The sequence below is a fragment of the Chiloscyllium plagiosum genome, chromosome 19 (genome assembly GCF_004010195.1).
Source record: "Chiloscyllium plagiosum isolate BGI_BamShark_2017 chromosome 19, ASM401019v2, whole genome shotgun sequence".
Taxonomy (NCBI): Eukaryota; Metazoa; Chordata; class Chondrichthyes; order Orectolobiformes; family Hemiscylliidae; genus Chiloscyllium; species Chiloscyllium plagiosum.
This window is the reverse complement of record NC_057728.1, coordinates 50,907,857-50,924,479: the sequence shown is the minus strand read 5'-3', so window position 1 is coordinate 50,924,479 and position 16,623 is coordinate 50,907,857. Positions and strand designations below refer to the sequence as shown.

Below are 16,623 nucleotides of genomic sequence, written 5' to 3'. Positions count from 1 at the left end.
GTCTTATGGTCTTATAAGCAGGTTGTGCTGTAAGTCAACAATCTGAGAGAATGCAATGTTCAAGGCACAAGCACATTCCAAAGGAATACAACATTTGGTGGTTCCAAAATGTATCAGTTTCAGGCAATCCTGCTTAAAAATAAGACTGAGACTAGTCACAAGGTTTTCATTCGGACAGTTCAAAGAGCACAGTTGAGGAGTTTATTAGTTACAGGCAGTGGAAAAATCAGTGAGTATGTGAGATGGAGTGAGATGTAGACTCCCTGGTAAGCTGTGCTTTTAGCAATCCTGCTCATGCACTGTATCATTAACATCTGGGGAAAATGGTTCACAAATCTGTTGGAACTGCCTTGATCACATTTGCTTTTTGATGTGCTCTGTTGGTGATGGATCACAGTCTGTCATCCATATTTACTGCACGTTAATTCTGGGTATTAGAAATAAGTTGTACATTTATTGTAGACTGTGTTACTTTTCTAACTGGTACATTAAAAAATGTTGCAGCTAATTCAAAACCATGGAATTGTGTGGCTTTATTGTCCAAGTCCCCTGGTTCTCACACATTTCCTACCTTAAAAATAAAGATTACTGATCCATAACCAGATTATTTTGCTTTCCCTACTGAAGAATTAGAATAATTAGATTTTTATTGTAACATATAATTAAAGTGTAGTAATACATGAGTACAGTAAAAAGTGTACAAAGTTGCTATTTTCCAGAGCCATCTTGGTTACAAACCCAGAATCTCAAAACCAATACAGCAGAAAAAGAAAACCAAAAGGTTAGAAAAACATCCAGATCTTAAAGTCTATGTCAGACAAAAAAAAGATACACATGTCAAGATGGGAATGTAGTGGAGGTTCACTTTACTGATACTGGGGAAGGCTGGACAGTCCTATGAGGAGAGATTGGTTCAAATGTGTCTGTATTGACTAGAGCTTAGAAGAATGTGAGGGAATCTGATTGAAACGTATACAATTCTAACAGGGTGGTTCAGATGAGATTCAGGGAGGGTGTTTTCCCCAAGCCCGAGGATACATGATAGACCCTTGAGGACTGAGATGAGGAAACATTTCTTCACCCAGAGGGTGATCAACTTATGGAATTCTCTACCACAGAAGCCTGTGCAGAATCACATCACTGAGTATATTCAAGAAAGACACTAACAAGTCTCTATATTTTGATCACATCAAGGTGTCTGGGGAGAAAGCAGGAAAATGGTATTGAGATAGATGATCAGCCATGGTAACACTGAAAGGCAGAGCAGCCTCAAAGCGTTAAATGGCTGACTCCTGCTGCTAGCTTCTATGTTTCTCTGAAACATAATTTGGTATTATGGTCTGGGATCGCAACATGCATCCATTCTAAGGCAGTGACATCTCTCCTAATGTGTGGTATCCAAAATCAAATGCAATACCCCAACTGGGGCCTTACAACTGTTTTATAACGATTTAGTATGACCTCTCTACTTTTGTATGCTACGGCTCAATTGATAAAGCCAATATCTAAGATATCCTTTTAAACAAACCTCTCAAATTGGCTTCCGACTTTCAACTATTTATGCGTCTGAGTTCCTGGAGTTCTCTGTTTCTGTGCACTTATTTCCCATCTGAAAAGTAACTCTTCTTTCTCTCCCTGAGCTAACATTGTATTCCTGCTTCCATTACGCTTTAAAACTTGGCTTTAATTTTCTGCAAGGTGGACTCCAGAGGTAATGAAAGCAGAAAGTGCTGGAGGAACACAGCAGCTGCAGCTGTGGTAAAATTCCAACTGCTAATGCCTCTACGTTATTATTGATGTTGGAAATCTGCCATTTTTACCCACGCTGACCAACATGTCACAGAACTGTGATCAATTCTTCACTGCCCTCTGCACTGGTTTGGCAAACCATTCAGTTCCATAGTAATTAGGAACAGACAACAATTGCTGGACTTGCCTGTGTCACATCCACATGCTATGTCAAATGCCATTGAAAGTCCATACTCACATCAATTATGTGACACTCATCCAACCTCTCCACTATTTCATCGACTAAACCAACTGAGATATTTGTACAACATATCCCATTAAAATGTTAATTTACTAACCCATTACTTCTCCAATTACCAATGAATACTGCTCCAGAATACCATCTCTAAAATTCTGATAAAAGTTTGTGGTCAGCTGGCCATCAGGAGAAGTGACTACAAGACTGGTTAAGAGCTTTTATCAAGCATGCTGGGAACTTTGGTCAAGTTAGCTTGAACTCTGACCTCAATTAAAACTGCAGCCAGGACATGTTGTGACCTGTCCTGTAACCTGCAACCTGCAGTTTCCTGTATTGACTAAATGTGGAAGGTTTTGTGTTAGTCTGTTAGACAAACTGGCACCTTATATCGACCATGGTATGTGACTGTTTACGACTTGGTATAAACATTTGGGAGTTGTTTACCAGTAAACTCCATTAGTTGGGACTGAACATTGTGATCAGGTTTGGTCAATTCACTGGCTGAGTGTCGGAGAAGTTTCTGGAAGAATGAGCACACTTTGGGTTAAAAGTTACCAGCACAAAGGATTTTGCAGGAGTGATCATTTGAGACCAACATTTGCAAAGTAAGTGCCCTGAAGTTATCTTCAGAGAGACAAAGAACCATAAGGCCAGATCTACACTGACAGCAAAGTTGGCAACTTCACTCGAATTGAGGTAGTATTTGTTTCAAGCCAAAGTTATAGAGTTAAAGTTGGAGTTCAATGTTAATTAAGTTAAAGTGAGGTAAAGTTGCAATTAATCTTGATAAAGTAAGAAGTGTATGTTTTATATTGAATATTGGTACTAAAGTGTTAAATAAATAAAAGTTTGTTTAATTAAAGTCTGAGTTGACTCCTTGTCTGACAGACAAGTTGAAGCATACCTGGGTGAAAGGTTTGAGGATGCTTTTGGGTAACAAAGTCATTGCCCTGAAATGTTAACTCTGTCTCTCTGTCTCTACAGATGCTACCAGACCTGCTGAATTTCTCCAGCATTTTTGACTCACATTACCTCTAAAGTTAGGTTTGTAATTGTCCACCTCTCCCCTTTGTAGGGTCGTAATCTGGCTCCATTCAAATTTTTCATGAAGCATTGTAGAACTGTATCCTGCACTTTCCTCGGTTATGTCCCTCTGTAACTGAGGATGTTTTCCATTGGGACCAAGTGACATTTCTACTATGAGCCCTGCCAACAGTTCACACACCTCCTCTTTCACCTAATTTCATCCCATCCAACAGGGCCACTGCCTACTCTTTTTCTCCATGACTGGCAGCAGCATCAGCCTCTGCATTAAAGACAGATGCAAAGTCCTCACTTAATACCTTCGGCATTCCCGCTAACTTCACAAGGCAATCGTATTCGTCCAGAAATAGCCTCACTCATCCTTTGAGTTTCTTATTGGAGAGTTTCAAAGGGTTTAAAATAAAAAAAACATTGTTTTGATGCTATCAGTTTTACTTCAGTCACTGGTCCCCATCTAATAGTTACTGAGTGCAATGTTCAGATAACTGGGAAGCTGAATAAAACTACAGTGCTACCTTGCTGCACTGAATTCAGGAGCACAGCTTCACAGATGATGACTCAAATATATCTCTGGAATTCTGTCCTCTAATCCTTGTTAATACCTACAGGATGGTATCCAGCAGCTGCAGTCACACTACAGAAAGGGAAAAAGGTAATTCATATTATGGTGGCCCGGCCCATCAGCTGGAGAATCAGTGCACATCACCCAGCCCCACCATCCCTAGCACCATGCTGCCATTCCGGAGATCTGGATGGGATTGTCAATAATGCAGTAAGCGTGCCCCTGTGAGGAGCCTGGATCCATGAGCCACCTACCAATTCATGACTCAGCTGCTCTTCTTCAATCTCTGCAGTCCCATCAGAAGCCATGGCCACTGCAGGGACAGTGGGTGGCCTAGGGTCAGCAAGTTTGGCGGGAGCCCAAGAAAGAGCTATGTGTGGTTATGAGTATGGGCTGCAAGGGGAGTTGCTGTATAGGGTGGGGAGGGTCTGCTCTGTGGGCTACGTTTAGCAGAGCGTGCTGAATAAACAGGAAGCCAACGCCATCCAAAAACAAGCCGTTAGGGTGGGTTTGAGGGTACAGCTGGCAACATGCTCAAGTGGTATACAGCCCCCAATGACCCCTCACCCCTCACTACTGACTGAATACCAGCAGGCACGGGATGAGATCCTCATTTGATCATTAATTGACAACTTGAGAGCCTCAAATCACTCCCAGGCAAGAAAGCCAACCTAGATCTAAGGTTCATTCCTGAGTTTGAAACGTGATAGTTGGAGGTGCTGGCTAGGATCTTCCAACATTCCCAAGCTTGGGGAACACTCTCATCAGACTAAAAGTTGGAAAATGTAACACTATTAGCACAAGCTGAGGGAGAGAGGAATCGGGAACTGTAGGTCAGTTTGATTGACATTGGTCAATGGGGAAATGCTGGAACCTATTGTCATAAAGGCCCTACAAGTTTGACAAGGGACTTGCTGTTTGGTGACTGCCGGCTTAAACTGGGATGTAATAGTCTGCAGTACAGCATATGCAAGCTTTAATGTATCACTCCACCACCTTCTCCTCACTGAGACATTCCACTCTCCTCATCTTTCAATATGGGTCATTTTGCAAAAGCAGATTCAAGCTTACCTGCTGATAGTAAACACAAGCAAGAATTCCAGCCACCAGCTCAGTCAGGAAGACCAGCAGGAGTAGGGAAAAGTACTGAAAAGGTAAAACAGAACAATTATCACCATCATCGTTTTAGTGAAAGCATCCTCTGTATTAAAAGTAGTTCCATTCTACACAACCTTTAACATAGCCATATCTTACACCAATGGGTCAAACTGGAGTTCCCAACTATAGAGCTTTTTGCATTGCATTGTTTTATTCCTCACAATAATAATGTCATTTTTTTCACACTTACAGTTTCTTTAATGGAATTCAAGCTTTGACAGTGGACTCCTTACTTTTCAACAATTGTTCCCTTCCTGGGAAGGTGGTGAGAGAGAAATTAACTGAGTGTGTTGGTCCCATGAGGTAGTTGCCTCACCCTTCCTGCCTCTTCAGCAATGAAGCTCTGGGTGACAGGGTCCATGGACAACCCTCTTGATGCATCACTGGTTAAGGCCCTGAAATGGTCAATCAATGGCCACACAATTGACTCAAGTCACTGAGTTGCTTCCTGCCTCCCTGGCCTGCAATAATGGTGGTTAGTTTCACAAATGAGGAACTAGGGGAAGTCTGCTTGCCTTTGGGGGCTACAGGAGGCATGAATGACAAGGAGAGGAGTAGCCTCTGAATCCCCCATTTTCCAACAAGGAAGCTTGGAGAACAAGCCTGTCGGGGTGGAATTTGCTCCAACCTGGGTCTAATTGAAGGTGAGAGAGCGTTCGCTAAACATCACACTCCTGGCCCTTGCCTCTGCACCCCTCACCTGCCTTTCCCACGATGCATGACAGAAAAGCACATATCATCTCATTGTTTAAAACCCTAAGCCTGAGTTCCCAGCGACTGATTGGCCAACTGATAGTGTGGGACTTCAATAATGAAGCTCATGATTTGCCAAGAGCTTTGGAATTTTGCTTACCCTGGCTCTGTTCCTTTCCACCGTAACATGTATCAAACTTGTCTTCTGCCAGTGTTGAATGTGAGCGCATGTGTATATAGTTAGGGGTTTAAAATGGGTATAGTTTAAATCAACTAGTGGTAGATCCTTTCTTTCTTCACCCTTTAGAGTCACAGATCATTTGTAAAAATTAAACATGTTAGAATAGCGGCATTTTCCATTAGTGGTGAAGTTTAGTGTGAATAGCTTTTGGCCAGAATTACAGCTATTCAGGCAAATTGATGCTTTGTGTGAACAAAGGTCACGGGACCTGAAACATTAACTCTGCTTTCTCTCCACAGATGCTGCCAGACCTGCTGAGTTTTTCCAGCAATTTCTATTTTTTAAAATTGATGCTTTTGGTGGTCCCGTTTGGATTTTGTACATTTTGGGACAGCCTAAGAAACAATGGGGCATGGTTATTGGTGCAAACAAAACTTGCCAATTAAGTCGAGATAAAATGTACAAGCTTTCAAACCATGGATTGGTACAAAGTACTGAACTGTTCCACAATGAAGCAATGGGCAGAATCTTCTGCTTTTGGGCTATAAGGAGGGAGTTTCCCTCATTTCCAAGTCCTGAGCTCAGATTGACACTTTCCCTGACATCATCTGAGAGGCAGCCATTTATCAGGCTGACTCTGCATTCACAAGCATCTGAGCAATTAGGGATGGCTTCCAGCAACACCTACGTAGAGTCATAGAGATGTACAGCATGGAAACAGACCCTTCGGACCAACTCGTCCAAGCCAACCAGATATCCTAACCTAATCTAGTCCCATTTACCCAAATGAAGAGCTTATGCTCAAAACATCGATTCTCCTGCTCCTCAGATGCTGCCTGACTGGCTGCGCTTTTCCAGCACCACACTCTTGACTCTGATCTCCAGCAACTACAGTCCTCACTTTCTCCCACATCCCTCTAAACCCTTCCTATTCATATACTCGTCCAGATGCCTTTTAAATGTTGTAATTGTACCAGCCTCCGCCACTTCCTCTGGCAGCTCATTCCATACATGCACCATTCTCTGGGTGAAAATGTTGTCCCTTAGATCTTGTGAACCAAGTTTTAAAAATGTCCCTGAAGCTCCAGGCCCAATCAGAAAGCCTGCAATCTCAAAAAGATCATGAGGCTTTATAGGCACCTCCAGGTCAGGCTTTGGCCTGCCTGGGCCTGGGTGTGGGTCTTAGCGTGAGGTCTCACCACTGCTGAGCAGATCCTCACAGTGACCCCAGTCAGCTCATAGATGGGCAGTTAATCATGCAGATTGGCTCACGATAAAATAATGGAATGGGAGCCTGCACAACAGACAACATTGAACACAGAGAACTGTGAAGTAATTCATCTTGGAAGGAGGAATGACAATGTAAAATAACTCATTTAATTTTAAAGAGGAGACAGGATAGAGACACCTGAGGATGCACAAATACAAACCATTAATAGTAGCAGGACAATTTGAAAATGCAGTGAAATAAAGCAAATGGGAACCTTTATTAATAGAAGCATATATTACAAAAGCAAGGATGTAGTGCTGAGCTTTAGCCTTGGTTGGAGCCTTGAGTCCAATTTTGAACTCCACACCTCAGGAAGGATTTTGTTATGAAGTTACTTTCACTAGCAATATTCGTTTGAGGACCTCATGTTTAATGGGATTGTAAAAATTTGTTCAGTTTGTCGAGGTACAAGGATTTGTTCTTTTGAAAATAAAGATTAATGAAAGGAAAATTTAGACTTCTTTCAAAAAAGGACATTTAAAAAAGCCAGAGTCTTAAAGACTGTAGAACCTTTTACAGAAATGTCATGTGTCTTGATTTGTCTTTATTTATACATGGGATGTGGATGTTACCAGCAAGGCCAGTGTCTGTTACCCAGCCCTAACTGATGTCGAATTGAGTGGCTTGCTCAGCCATTTTGGAGGGCAGTTAAGAGTTATCCACATTGGTGTGGGTCTGGAGTCACTTGTAGGCCAGACCAGGAATGGATGGTAGATTTCCTTCTGGAAGGACATTGGTAAACCAGATGGGTTGTTACAACAAGCAATGACTATCACTGAGACGAGCTTTAGATGCTATAATTATTAATCAATTTAAACGACACCATCTGCCATGCCCCCAGCTATTAGCCTGGGCCAATAGATTACTGGCCCAATGACATGACCACTTTGCCACTATCTCCCTGGAGTCTCTGTTTATATCTCTCAGGATGTTTGAGCTTTATGTTGGGGTTTATAATGTCAAGAAGGGCATAGATAAAGTGAACAGCAAAGGTCTTTTCTCTAGGATAGGGGAGTTCCAAACTAGGGGGTGTATTTTTAATGTGGGAGGAAAAAGATTTAAAAGGGACCTGAGGGGCAACTTTTTCACCCAGTGGGTGATTTGTATGTGGAATGAACTGCCAGAAGAAGTGGGAGATCATAGAGTCCCTACAGTGTGGAAACATTTGGCCCAACAAGTCCACACCAACTCTCTGAAGAGCATCCCTGACAGACCCATTCCCCTATCCTATTCCTCTACATTTACCCCTGACTAATGCACCTAACCTACACATCCATGAACACTATGGGCAATTTACAACGGTCGACCCACCTAATCTGCACATCTTTGGATTGTGGGAGAAAACCAGGGAAAACTCATGCAGACATGGAGAGAATGTGCAAACTCCACACAGAGAGTGTGGAACCAAACCCAGGCCCTTGGTGCTGTGAGGCAGTAATGCTAACCACTAAGCCACTGTGCTGCCCAGAATAGGTACATGAATAAGAAAGGTTTAGAGGGATATGGGTCAAATGCAAGTAAATAGGATTAGTTTCAATTTTGGAAACTTAGTCAGCATGGATGAGTTGGACCAAAGGATCTGTGCTGTGTTACTCTATGACTCCATAAGACAAGTTGGGTGTAGCATCCTAAGAGAGAAGTTATGCAACTCAGCCTTTCCTAACCTTGAGAGAGATCCTTTCAAAAATCCAGTACAGGAGGTAAAGACCTAATGCAGCAATTCTCCTGAAAAGCTTCTGCAAGGCTCCTTCTTGATATCTTCTATTGAATGTACACCCCAGTCCAAAACCAGCACCTCCAAATCATCAAATCCTAATGAATGAACTGCTTCTGAAGAGATCCAAGTGACAAACCATGTGTCTCATGACACCAGTCTGCATTTCCACCTGCTGGATTGAAAGTCATCCGGAACATTTCAATGTTCCCTTCTTTCATTAAAAATTAACAATAATTTGGCCAAATATATTTTTTAAAGTCATTCTGTGCTGAGAAAGTTTGTAATCAGTGTACGTGTCTACATTTTAAGTTGTTTGGAAGGGACAATATTTCTAATTTCATATTTCAAATTGTTAATCAGCTTTGCATCTATGTTAAATAAGTGTTGCTTTTATAATAAATCATTAATTCTGTTGTTTATTCAAGAATCATAGAAACGGAAATAGACCCGTCGGTCCAAATCAATCATGCTGACCAGATATCCTAAATTAATCTAGTCCCATTTGCCAGCACATGGCCCATATTTCTCTACTCACTTCCTATTCATACACCATTTAAAAGGCATCTGGATGGGTATAATTGTACCAGCCTCCACCATTTCCTCTGGCAGCTCATTCCATACATACACCACCCTTTGCATGAGAAAATTGCCTTTAGTTCCCTTTTAAACCTTTCCCCTCTCACCCTAAACCTATGCCCTCTAGTTCTGGACTCCCCACTCCATGGAAAATACTTTGTCTATTTACTCTATCCATACTCCATGATTTTATAAACATCTATAAGGTCACCCCGTCAGTCTCTGACACTCCCAGGAAAATAGCCCCAGCCTAGTCAGCTTCTCCCTATAGCTCAAACCGTCCAACCCTGGCAAAATCCTTGTAAATCTTTTCTGAACTCTTTCAAGTTTCACAACATCTTTCTTAGAGGAGGGAGACCAGAATTGCACACAATATTCCAAAATGGCCTAACCAATGTTCTGTACAGCCACAACATGACCTTCAACTCCTATACTCAATGCACTGACCAATAAAGGAAAGCCTACCTATCTTCACTATCCTATCTACCTGTGACAGCACTTTCAAGGAACAATGAACCTGAACTTAAAGGTCTCTTTATTCAGCAGCACTCCTCAGGACCTTACCTTTAAGTGTCCTGATTTGTCTTTCCAAAATGCAGCACTTCACATTTATCTAAATTAAGCTCCGTCTGCCAATCCTCAGCCCATTAGCCCATCTGATAAAGATCCCATTGTACACTGAGGCTTCTTCTACTTCTTTACTGTCCACTACACCTCCAATTTTTGTGTCATCTGCAAACTTCCTAACCATACCTAAACCTGAATGGCAGGTTATTTTTGTATTCTGAAACTAATGTAGATAATTGGTCATATCAGTAACTAGGGTAAAATGCTTACATTTGTATTGTGACTAGGGAATAGTGGAACTAGATAATGACAGTGCACTACTCCAGACTTTATTATAATAATGTCAAGACCTAGAGAGGTTCTGCATTAACTAAAATGGGAGCATAAATGCAGAATTCCAGGCAGATAGAATAGCTGCTTTGTACTCTTTGCAGTTGAGAATGCGAAGAGGTCATTTGATAGAGACATTCAAAATCAGGAAGGGCTGAGTAAACAAGGAGAAACAGCTTCCAGAACAGCAGGAGAGTCACTAACCAAAGGAGACAGATTTAAGGTAATTGGCAAAAGAACCAGAGACATTGTGAGGAAGACTTGCTTCCTTTACCCGGCAAATGGTGTGATCAGGAATGAAAGAAAAGAGACGGATAAATTATTGAAGGGCTGTGGAGCCAGAGCAAAGGAGTAGGATAAACTGCACAGCACTGACACAATGAGCTAAATGGTCTTGTTGTTCACGTTCCAATCCTGTGTCAATCAAATTTGTGGAGGTGCATACTGTAACTGCGGTTAAGATCACTGGATGTTAGTCAGACACATATTTAAGAACAAATCTGCTTTTCAGGACAGTGGCCATCACTTTCCCATCCAACACCACTTTGATGTAGCTCCCTAAATTTCTCCTTTGTCATTTGGGCAGCTTTTGTTTTTAAATGTAAAACAAAAATGTGTTTCCACCTGTTAGCACAGTCATCTGTAGAAGGGAAAGGTCCTCAGTATATCAGTGGCTGTGGACATTGTGAATAAATGTATGTAGAGGACAAGCCAGCTCCTGCTTCAACCTTTGCCATGTAGATAATTCCTAGCTTTTCATCCTTTCTATGGTCATTCAACTCTAAGACAATGGTTATTGAGTTTTCAAACACAACCATTCCTTTAACTGTTGCAAATGTTTGCAATCAGCTGATTTTAGTTGGCTTCTTTCTGCCCACAGCAGATGGTGCCAATAATTAGCTGAAACAAAGGTTTGCCTGGTGTCACTGCTCATTTCTCTTGGCAACGTTGAGTTTAATTATCTTGTGAAGCATTTCAATTGGGGTGGTGAACCTGAATACAGGTGACAGAGAGGATCATGTTGTTGCTGTACAGGACACTGGGGAGGCTACATTGGAATACTGCATTCAGTTCTAGTCTCCCTGCTATAGGAAAGATGTTGTTAAACTTGAAAAGGTGCAGGAATGGTTTACAAGGATGTTGCCAGGGTTGGAGGGTTTGAGCTATAGGGAGAGGCTGAATAGGCTGGGGCTATTTTGCCTGGAGGGTCGGAGGTTGAGATGTTTATAAAATCCTGAGGGGCATGGATAGGGTGAATAGCCAAGGTCTTTTTCCTGGAGTAGGGGAATCCAAAACTAGAGGGCAGAGGTTTAAGGTGAGAAGGGAAACATTGAAAAGGGACCTAAGGATTTTTTAATGCAGTGGGTGGTGATTCTATAGAATGAGCTGCCAGAGGACATGGTGGTAGGGAAGGGGGGGGGGTTTACAATTATAACCAATTATAACAGTTAAAGAGATCTGAATGGGCCCATGAATAAGAAGGGTTTGGAGGGAAATATGTAAATACTGGTAAATGGAGCTAGATTAATTTAGGCTATCTCGTTGGCATGGGCGAGTTGGACTGAAGGGTCCGTTTCCACGCTGTCCACCCTCTGCCTCTGAGAGAACAAGAGCCACAAATAGAAATGAGTATAGCTGAAAGGCAACTCAAAGTTACATGGTGTTTATCAATGTGTCATTCCATTTTACAGCAAATGGTGTTGACCTGATAAAGCATTGTATATCGATTCAAGCACCCTCCTCAGTTAACATTTCCCTAAATTGCAGGGTTCGAATTCTAATTGTTTGAGATTTGAATGAACCCAGGAAGGACGGAATCTCGGGATCAAATGTTGTAGCTTTAGGGTTAGCATGAAAGACAGTGAGGGGAAAATGGGTAAACCAATGTCCCATGGTTTAGTTGGCAGAGAAGGAGGCCATTCAGCCCAATAAGTCCATGCTGACTCTCTGTTGAGCAATCTGGTCAATCCCACTGTCGGTCTGTTTTCTGGTGCATTTCTTTTATGGCACGTAGGCATTTGTTGCCATCCTAATTCCCCTTGAATTGATTGGTTTTTTCAGAGGACAGTTAAGAATAATCACTTTACTGTGGGTCTGGATCACTTGTAGGCCAGACCAGGTAAGGACGGCAGATTTCCTTCCCTAAAAGGACATTAGTGAGCCAGATGGGCTTTTACAACAGTCAACTATAATTTCCTGGTCATTATTACTGAGATCAGCTTTCCAAACCAGAGGCTTACTTCCTATTAGTAATATTTGAAGTTAAATTTAATCATCTGCCTTGGTTGGATATGAACCCATGTCCACAGAGCATTCAGCCTGATCCCGGAATTATTAATACACTCCGTACTCTCGTATTAGTGTTATGCCACCCTCTCCCCTAAACTGTACAACAACAACTTTCTTTGTATAGTTACTTTTGCATATGGAAATATCCCAAAACACTTGATTGTCAAATGAAGGTTGACACCATGTCAAGTAGGTGATTTTAAGTCAGATGTCCAAAGATAGTTTCTAAGGATCATTTTAAAGGAGGAGAGAGAGAAACAGTGGGAATTCCAGAGATTCGGTCTGGAATCTGAATGGAATCCGAATAGGAATTCTTACTGGACTAAATAAAGCCGATTTTCAGATCTGAGCAGCTGTGCTGCACTCTTGACAATCTCAAGACATGTTGCACAGTCAGAGAGTCAGAAATAGAAATTGACTTTGACATATAATGTTGATCCGCAATGTCTCTGATAGGGCAGTTTCTGGATGGCTAACTTGACTAAGCAGAGCTCACACCTCACTGAGAAAAGGCTTAAGCAGCACTGTACCAAAGAGAACGCCCCTGCATACACAGCACTGGACTGAGATGCACTTTCTCCGCTGAGGAAAGATAATGGAAAAATGCAGAAAATGGGAACCAAAAAGAAACAGAGAATTGCCGAAAACACAACTGAACAAGTTAATGTTTCAGATGTGGAACATTTTGCCAGATGTGGCAAGTGAGCTTACTGCTTGCTAGGACTGAATAACAATGAGGGAAAATTGCAGACTGGGGACAGGTAGTGGAAAAGAAATTCTGTCTCCTTTCACAGTTAGTCAGTTGAGCGACCAAAAGAGTAAGGATTTTGTTAGCAAGAAGTGAAAACTGATGGATGATTTCCAAAATTTACCTGAGTGAGATGATGGGATAGTCTACAATATGGAGAGGGTCAAGGCTTACCTACATTGAAGTGGGTGCTGAAATTTACCCTCACTGTAAAGAGCTATGGGTCGCTGATGCTTTTCATCAGGACAAATGCAAGAATGGCAAATTTCAAATGATCACAACAATTTGCACTGCAGAAGAAAAGAGGCATGATTGTTTGACAAGCAACTTTGGTGAATATACTACCATTGAGAAAACAATAGGGAACTATAGGCTCCCAAGTCACCAGGTAATTCAAAAAAGGCACAAAGCTTAAACATGTTCCTTTTGTTTAGGGAAAACATTTTCCTGTGTATGAAAGTATGTTTAATTCCAGTAAGTGTAATCTAATGACACCATGAGCTTGACTGATTCCCTTAAATTGATTGTTAGACCATAAGGCAATGACATTGTCTGCCATTCAATAGGTTCACAGCTGATCCAACATTCCTCACATTCCTGACATTTCTCTGTAATCCTTGCTTCCCCAACTGATCAGGATTCGGAGATGCCGTTGTTGGACTGGGGTGTACAAAGTTAAAAATCACACAACACCAGGTTATAGTCCAACAGGTTTAATTGGAAGCACACTAGCTTTCGGAGCGACGCTCCTTCATTAGGTGATCAGCTGATCAGAATCTTTATATCTCAGCCTTAAATAGGGCTCGACCCTCACAGCTCTCTTGGCATGGAGTTCCAAAGACTCACAGTCCTCAGAGTAGAAATTCCTCCTCATCTCAGTTTTAAATTGGTGCCCCTGTATTCTGAGAGTATGCTCTCTGAACTTTGACTGTTTCATGAGGGGAGACATTCTCTCAGCCTGTAAAGCCCCTTAAGAATCCTGCATTTCAATGAGATCATCTCTCATTCTTCCAAACTCCAGAGAATAGAGTCCCAACCCGTTTAGCCTTTGCTCATAAGACAGTCCCTACATAACAGGAATCACCCGAGTGAAACTTCTCTGAACTGTCTCCAATGAAATGATACCGTTTCTTAAATAAGGGGATCAGAATTGCTCACAGTATTCCAGATGTGGTCTCACCAGCATCTTGTACCATTGCAGTGTAGCTAGTAGCGCACTCAGGATTACTTAACACATGCTGCTGAACCATATAATCACATCCAACATGCTCAGAACAAATGCAGCAATATACATTGCTCATAGCGGACGGAGGAAAGAATATACTCAATCAGTCCACATTTGCAAAACCCAAAACAAAAGATCTTACAGTTAGATTTCCCAGTGTTAACGTCTACTCAATTATTTTTTTTTAAACTAGTATTATTTACATTAAGCTGAAACAGGTGATTGCGATAAATTGTCTGAGCACAGATATATATGGAGCATTTGTAAGACTAGGGGCTGGAAGAAGCTGTAAGATTAAGTAGTCAATAAACTCCATCCACAAAAGATGATGTTTTGTTTGTCTCTCTCACTGGCTGTTTTGGATCAAAATTAACACCCAGGAGATCTTGTCATTGGAACATGCTTGAGTAATGGGGGGTGTCCCCAGCTCTCCCCAGTTAAAAACTCCACTCATTCTGACTGGGAAGGCATCTGCTCTATCCAGCTGAAAAGATCCCAGGTAAACAAAGTTTGGAGGTTTCAATGAAATTCAGTACAAAACAACCAATCAGATTCTTTTCTTGGGAAAAAAGAAGTATATTGAGATTGTCCTTTGGCAGTTGGGGCAATCTGTTGGGAAGATGAGAGAAAGTTTTATCCTACAGTTGAATTTGCAACTGTTACAAACAACATTTGTTACCAACAGTTGGTGTCTTAAATGAGAAAATCTTCCAGTTTATAAGAGCAAAGTTCAATCACAGACACTGGACAGGGATATTGGATAAAGTAAAACAATCTAAAAAAGAACTGAAACCTAAATGAAAGCACTGATTAGAAACCAGGCTGATAATCCAGAATTTGTCAATTCTGATCTCAATCCAGTAAGTCTTGAAATTCAGTTAAAAATTAATTTGCAGGCAAAAACTATGCAGACTTTTCCCCAGGGCAGGATTGACTGGTATGAGAAGTCATAGTTTGAAGATATTAGAAGGAAGGTATAAAGGAGATGTCAGAGGTAGGTTCTTTACGCAGAGAGTTGTGAATGCATGGAATGTGTTGCCAGCTGTGGTGGTGGAGGCAGAGGGATTACGGACATTTGAACTACTGCTGGACATGCACATGGATAGCAGTGAGTTGAGGGGTGCGTAGGTTAAGTTCCTATAATTTACATTAAGATTAAATCTCAGCACAACATCGTGGGCAAAAGGGCCTGTTCTGTGCTGTATTTTTCTATAACTAGAGTCGGAAAGTGTAGCGCAGGAAAAGCACAGCCAGTCAGGCAGCATCCAAGGAGCAGGAGAGTCAAAGTTTCATCAGGCTGAAAGGCTTATACCGGAAACATCAATTCTCCTGCTCCTTGGATGCTGCCTGACCTGCTGCACTTTTCCAGCATCACACTTTTTGACTCCGGTCTCCAGCCTCAGCAGTCCTCACTTTCTCCTAGACTAAAACTAGAACCAATAGAAAGCTGTGTTCTCAGATTTTGGAGTCAAGTATTAATTGATCTACAGGCACATTGATGTATAGTCAAATTTCATCATAAGAAGACTGTGGTGCAGTGGTAATATCACTGGACTAGTAATCTGGAGACCCAGGTTAATGCTGTGGAGATTTGAGTTCAAATCCCAGCAATTTAAAATGAATAAATACAGAAGTAAAATCTTGATTCAGTAATGGTGTCCATGAAGTCTCATTAATTGTTGTTAAAAACTCATCAGCTTTACTAATTTAGGGAAGGGTATTTGCCTTTACCTCATCATGTGACTCTAGACCCACAGGAATGCGGTTGACTCTTAACTACCCTCTGAAAGGCCTTGCAAGTCAGTCAGCTCAAGAGGAATTCCAGTGATATCAGCAGCCAATGAAAGAATTCAAAAAGTAAGTTTTTAATAATAGCACAGGCCAGTTTGGGGAATTAAAAGGTGAAATGAAAGTTGTTAGAAATGAACACAGTTTCATGAGGAGCCACATGACTCTTATTCTTTTTCCAGGTTTACAACCTTCTCAAATATTAAAATTACACTTTATGTGTTATAATAAAATCCCTTGTGTTAAACAAGAGGGAAAAAAAATAAAGAAACAAGTGGCTTGGACAGTTTGTCAGCTCATCTTTCAAATTATCTGGGACAGCTCAGAAAAGGTTTGGGAAGCACTGCAGGAAATTCTAACACAATCACACCTGGGATTTTACACAATTGGACCATCAAATTACACTGTACATACTTAGAATAATAGAATCCCTACAGTGTGGAAGCAAGCCATTCAGCCCATCAGGTCCACATTGACCCTCTGTAGAA

General features: G+C 41.4%; 1 protein-coding gene across 4 annotated transcripts in view; it reads right to left on the bottom strand.

Moving 5' to 3' along the window:
- Window positions 1-16,623, bottom strand: part of tspan11 (tetraspanin 11) — a 74,187-nt gene that overhangs the window by 30,926 nt on the left and 26,638 nt on the right. For all 4 annotated transcript variants that reach the window (XM_043709834.1, XM_043709831.1, XM_043709832.1 and 1 more), the window contains one exon: window positions 4,665-4,739. In XM_043709834.1, coding sequence (XP_043565769.1) covers window positions 4,665-4,739 — 75 coding nt within the window. The remainder of the gene's footprint in view (window positions 1-4,664; window positions 4,740-16,623) is intronic.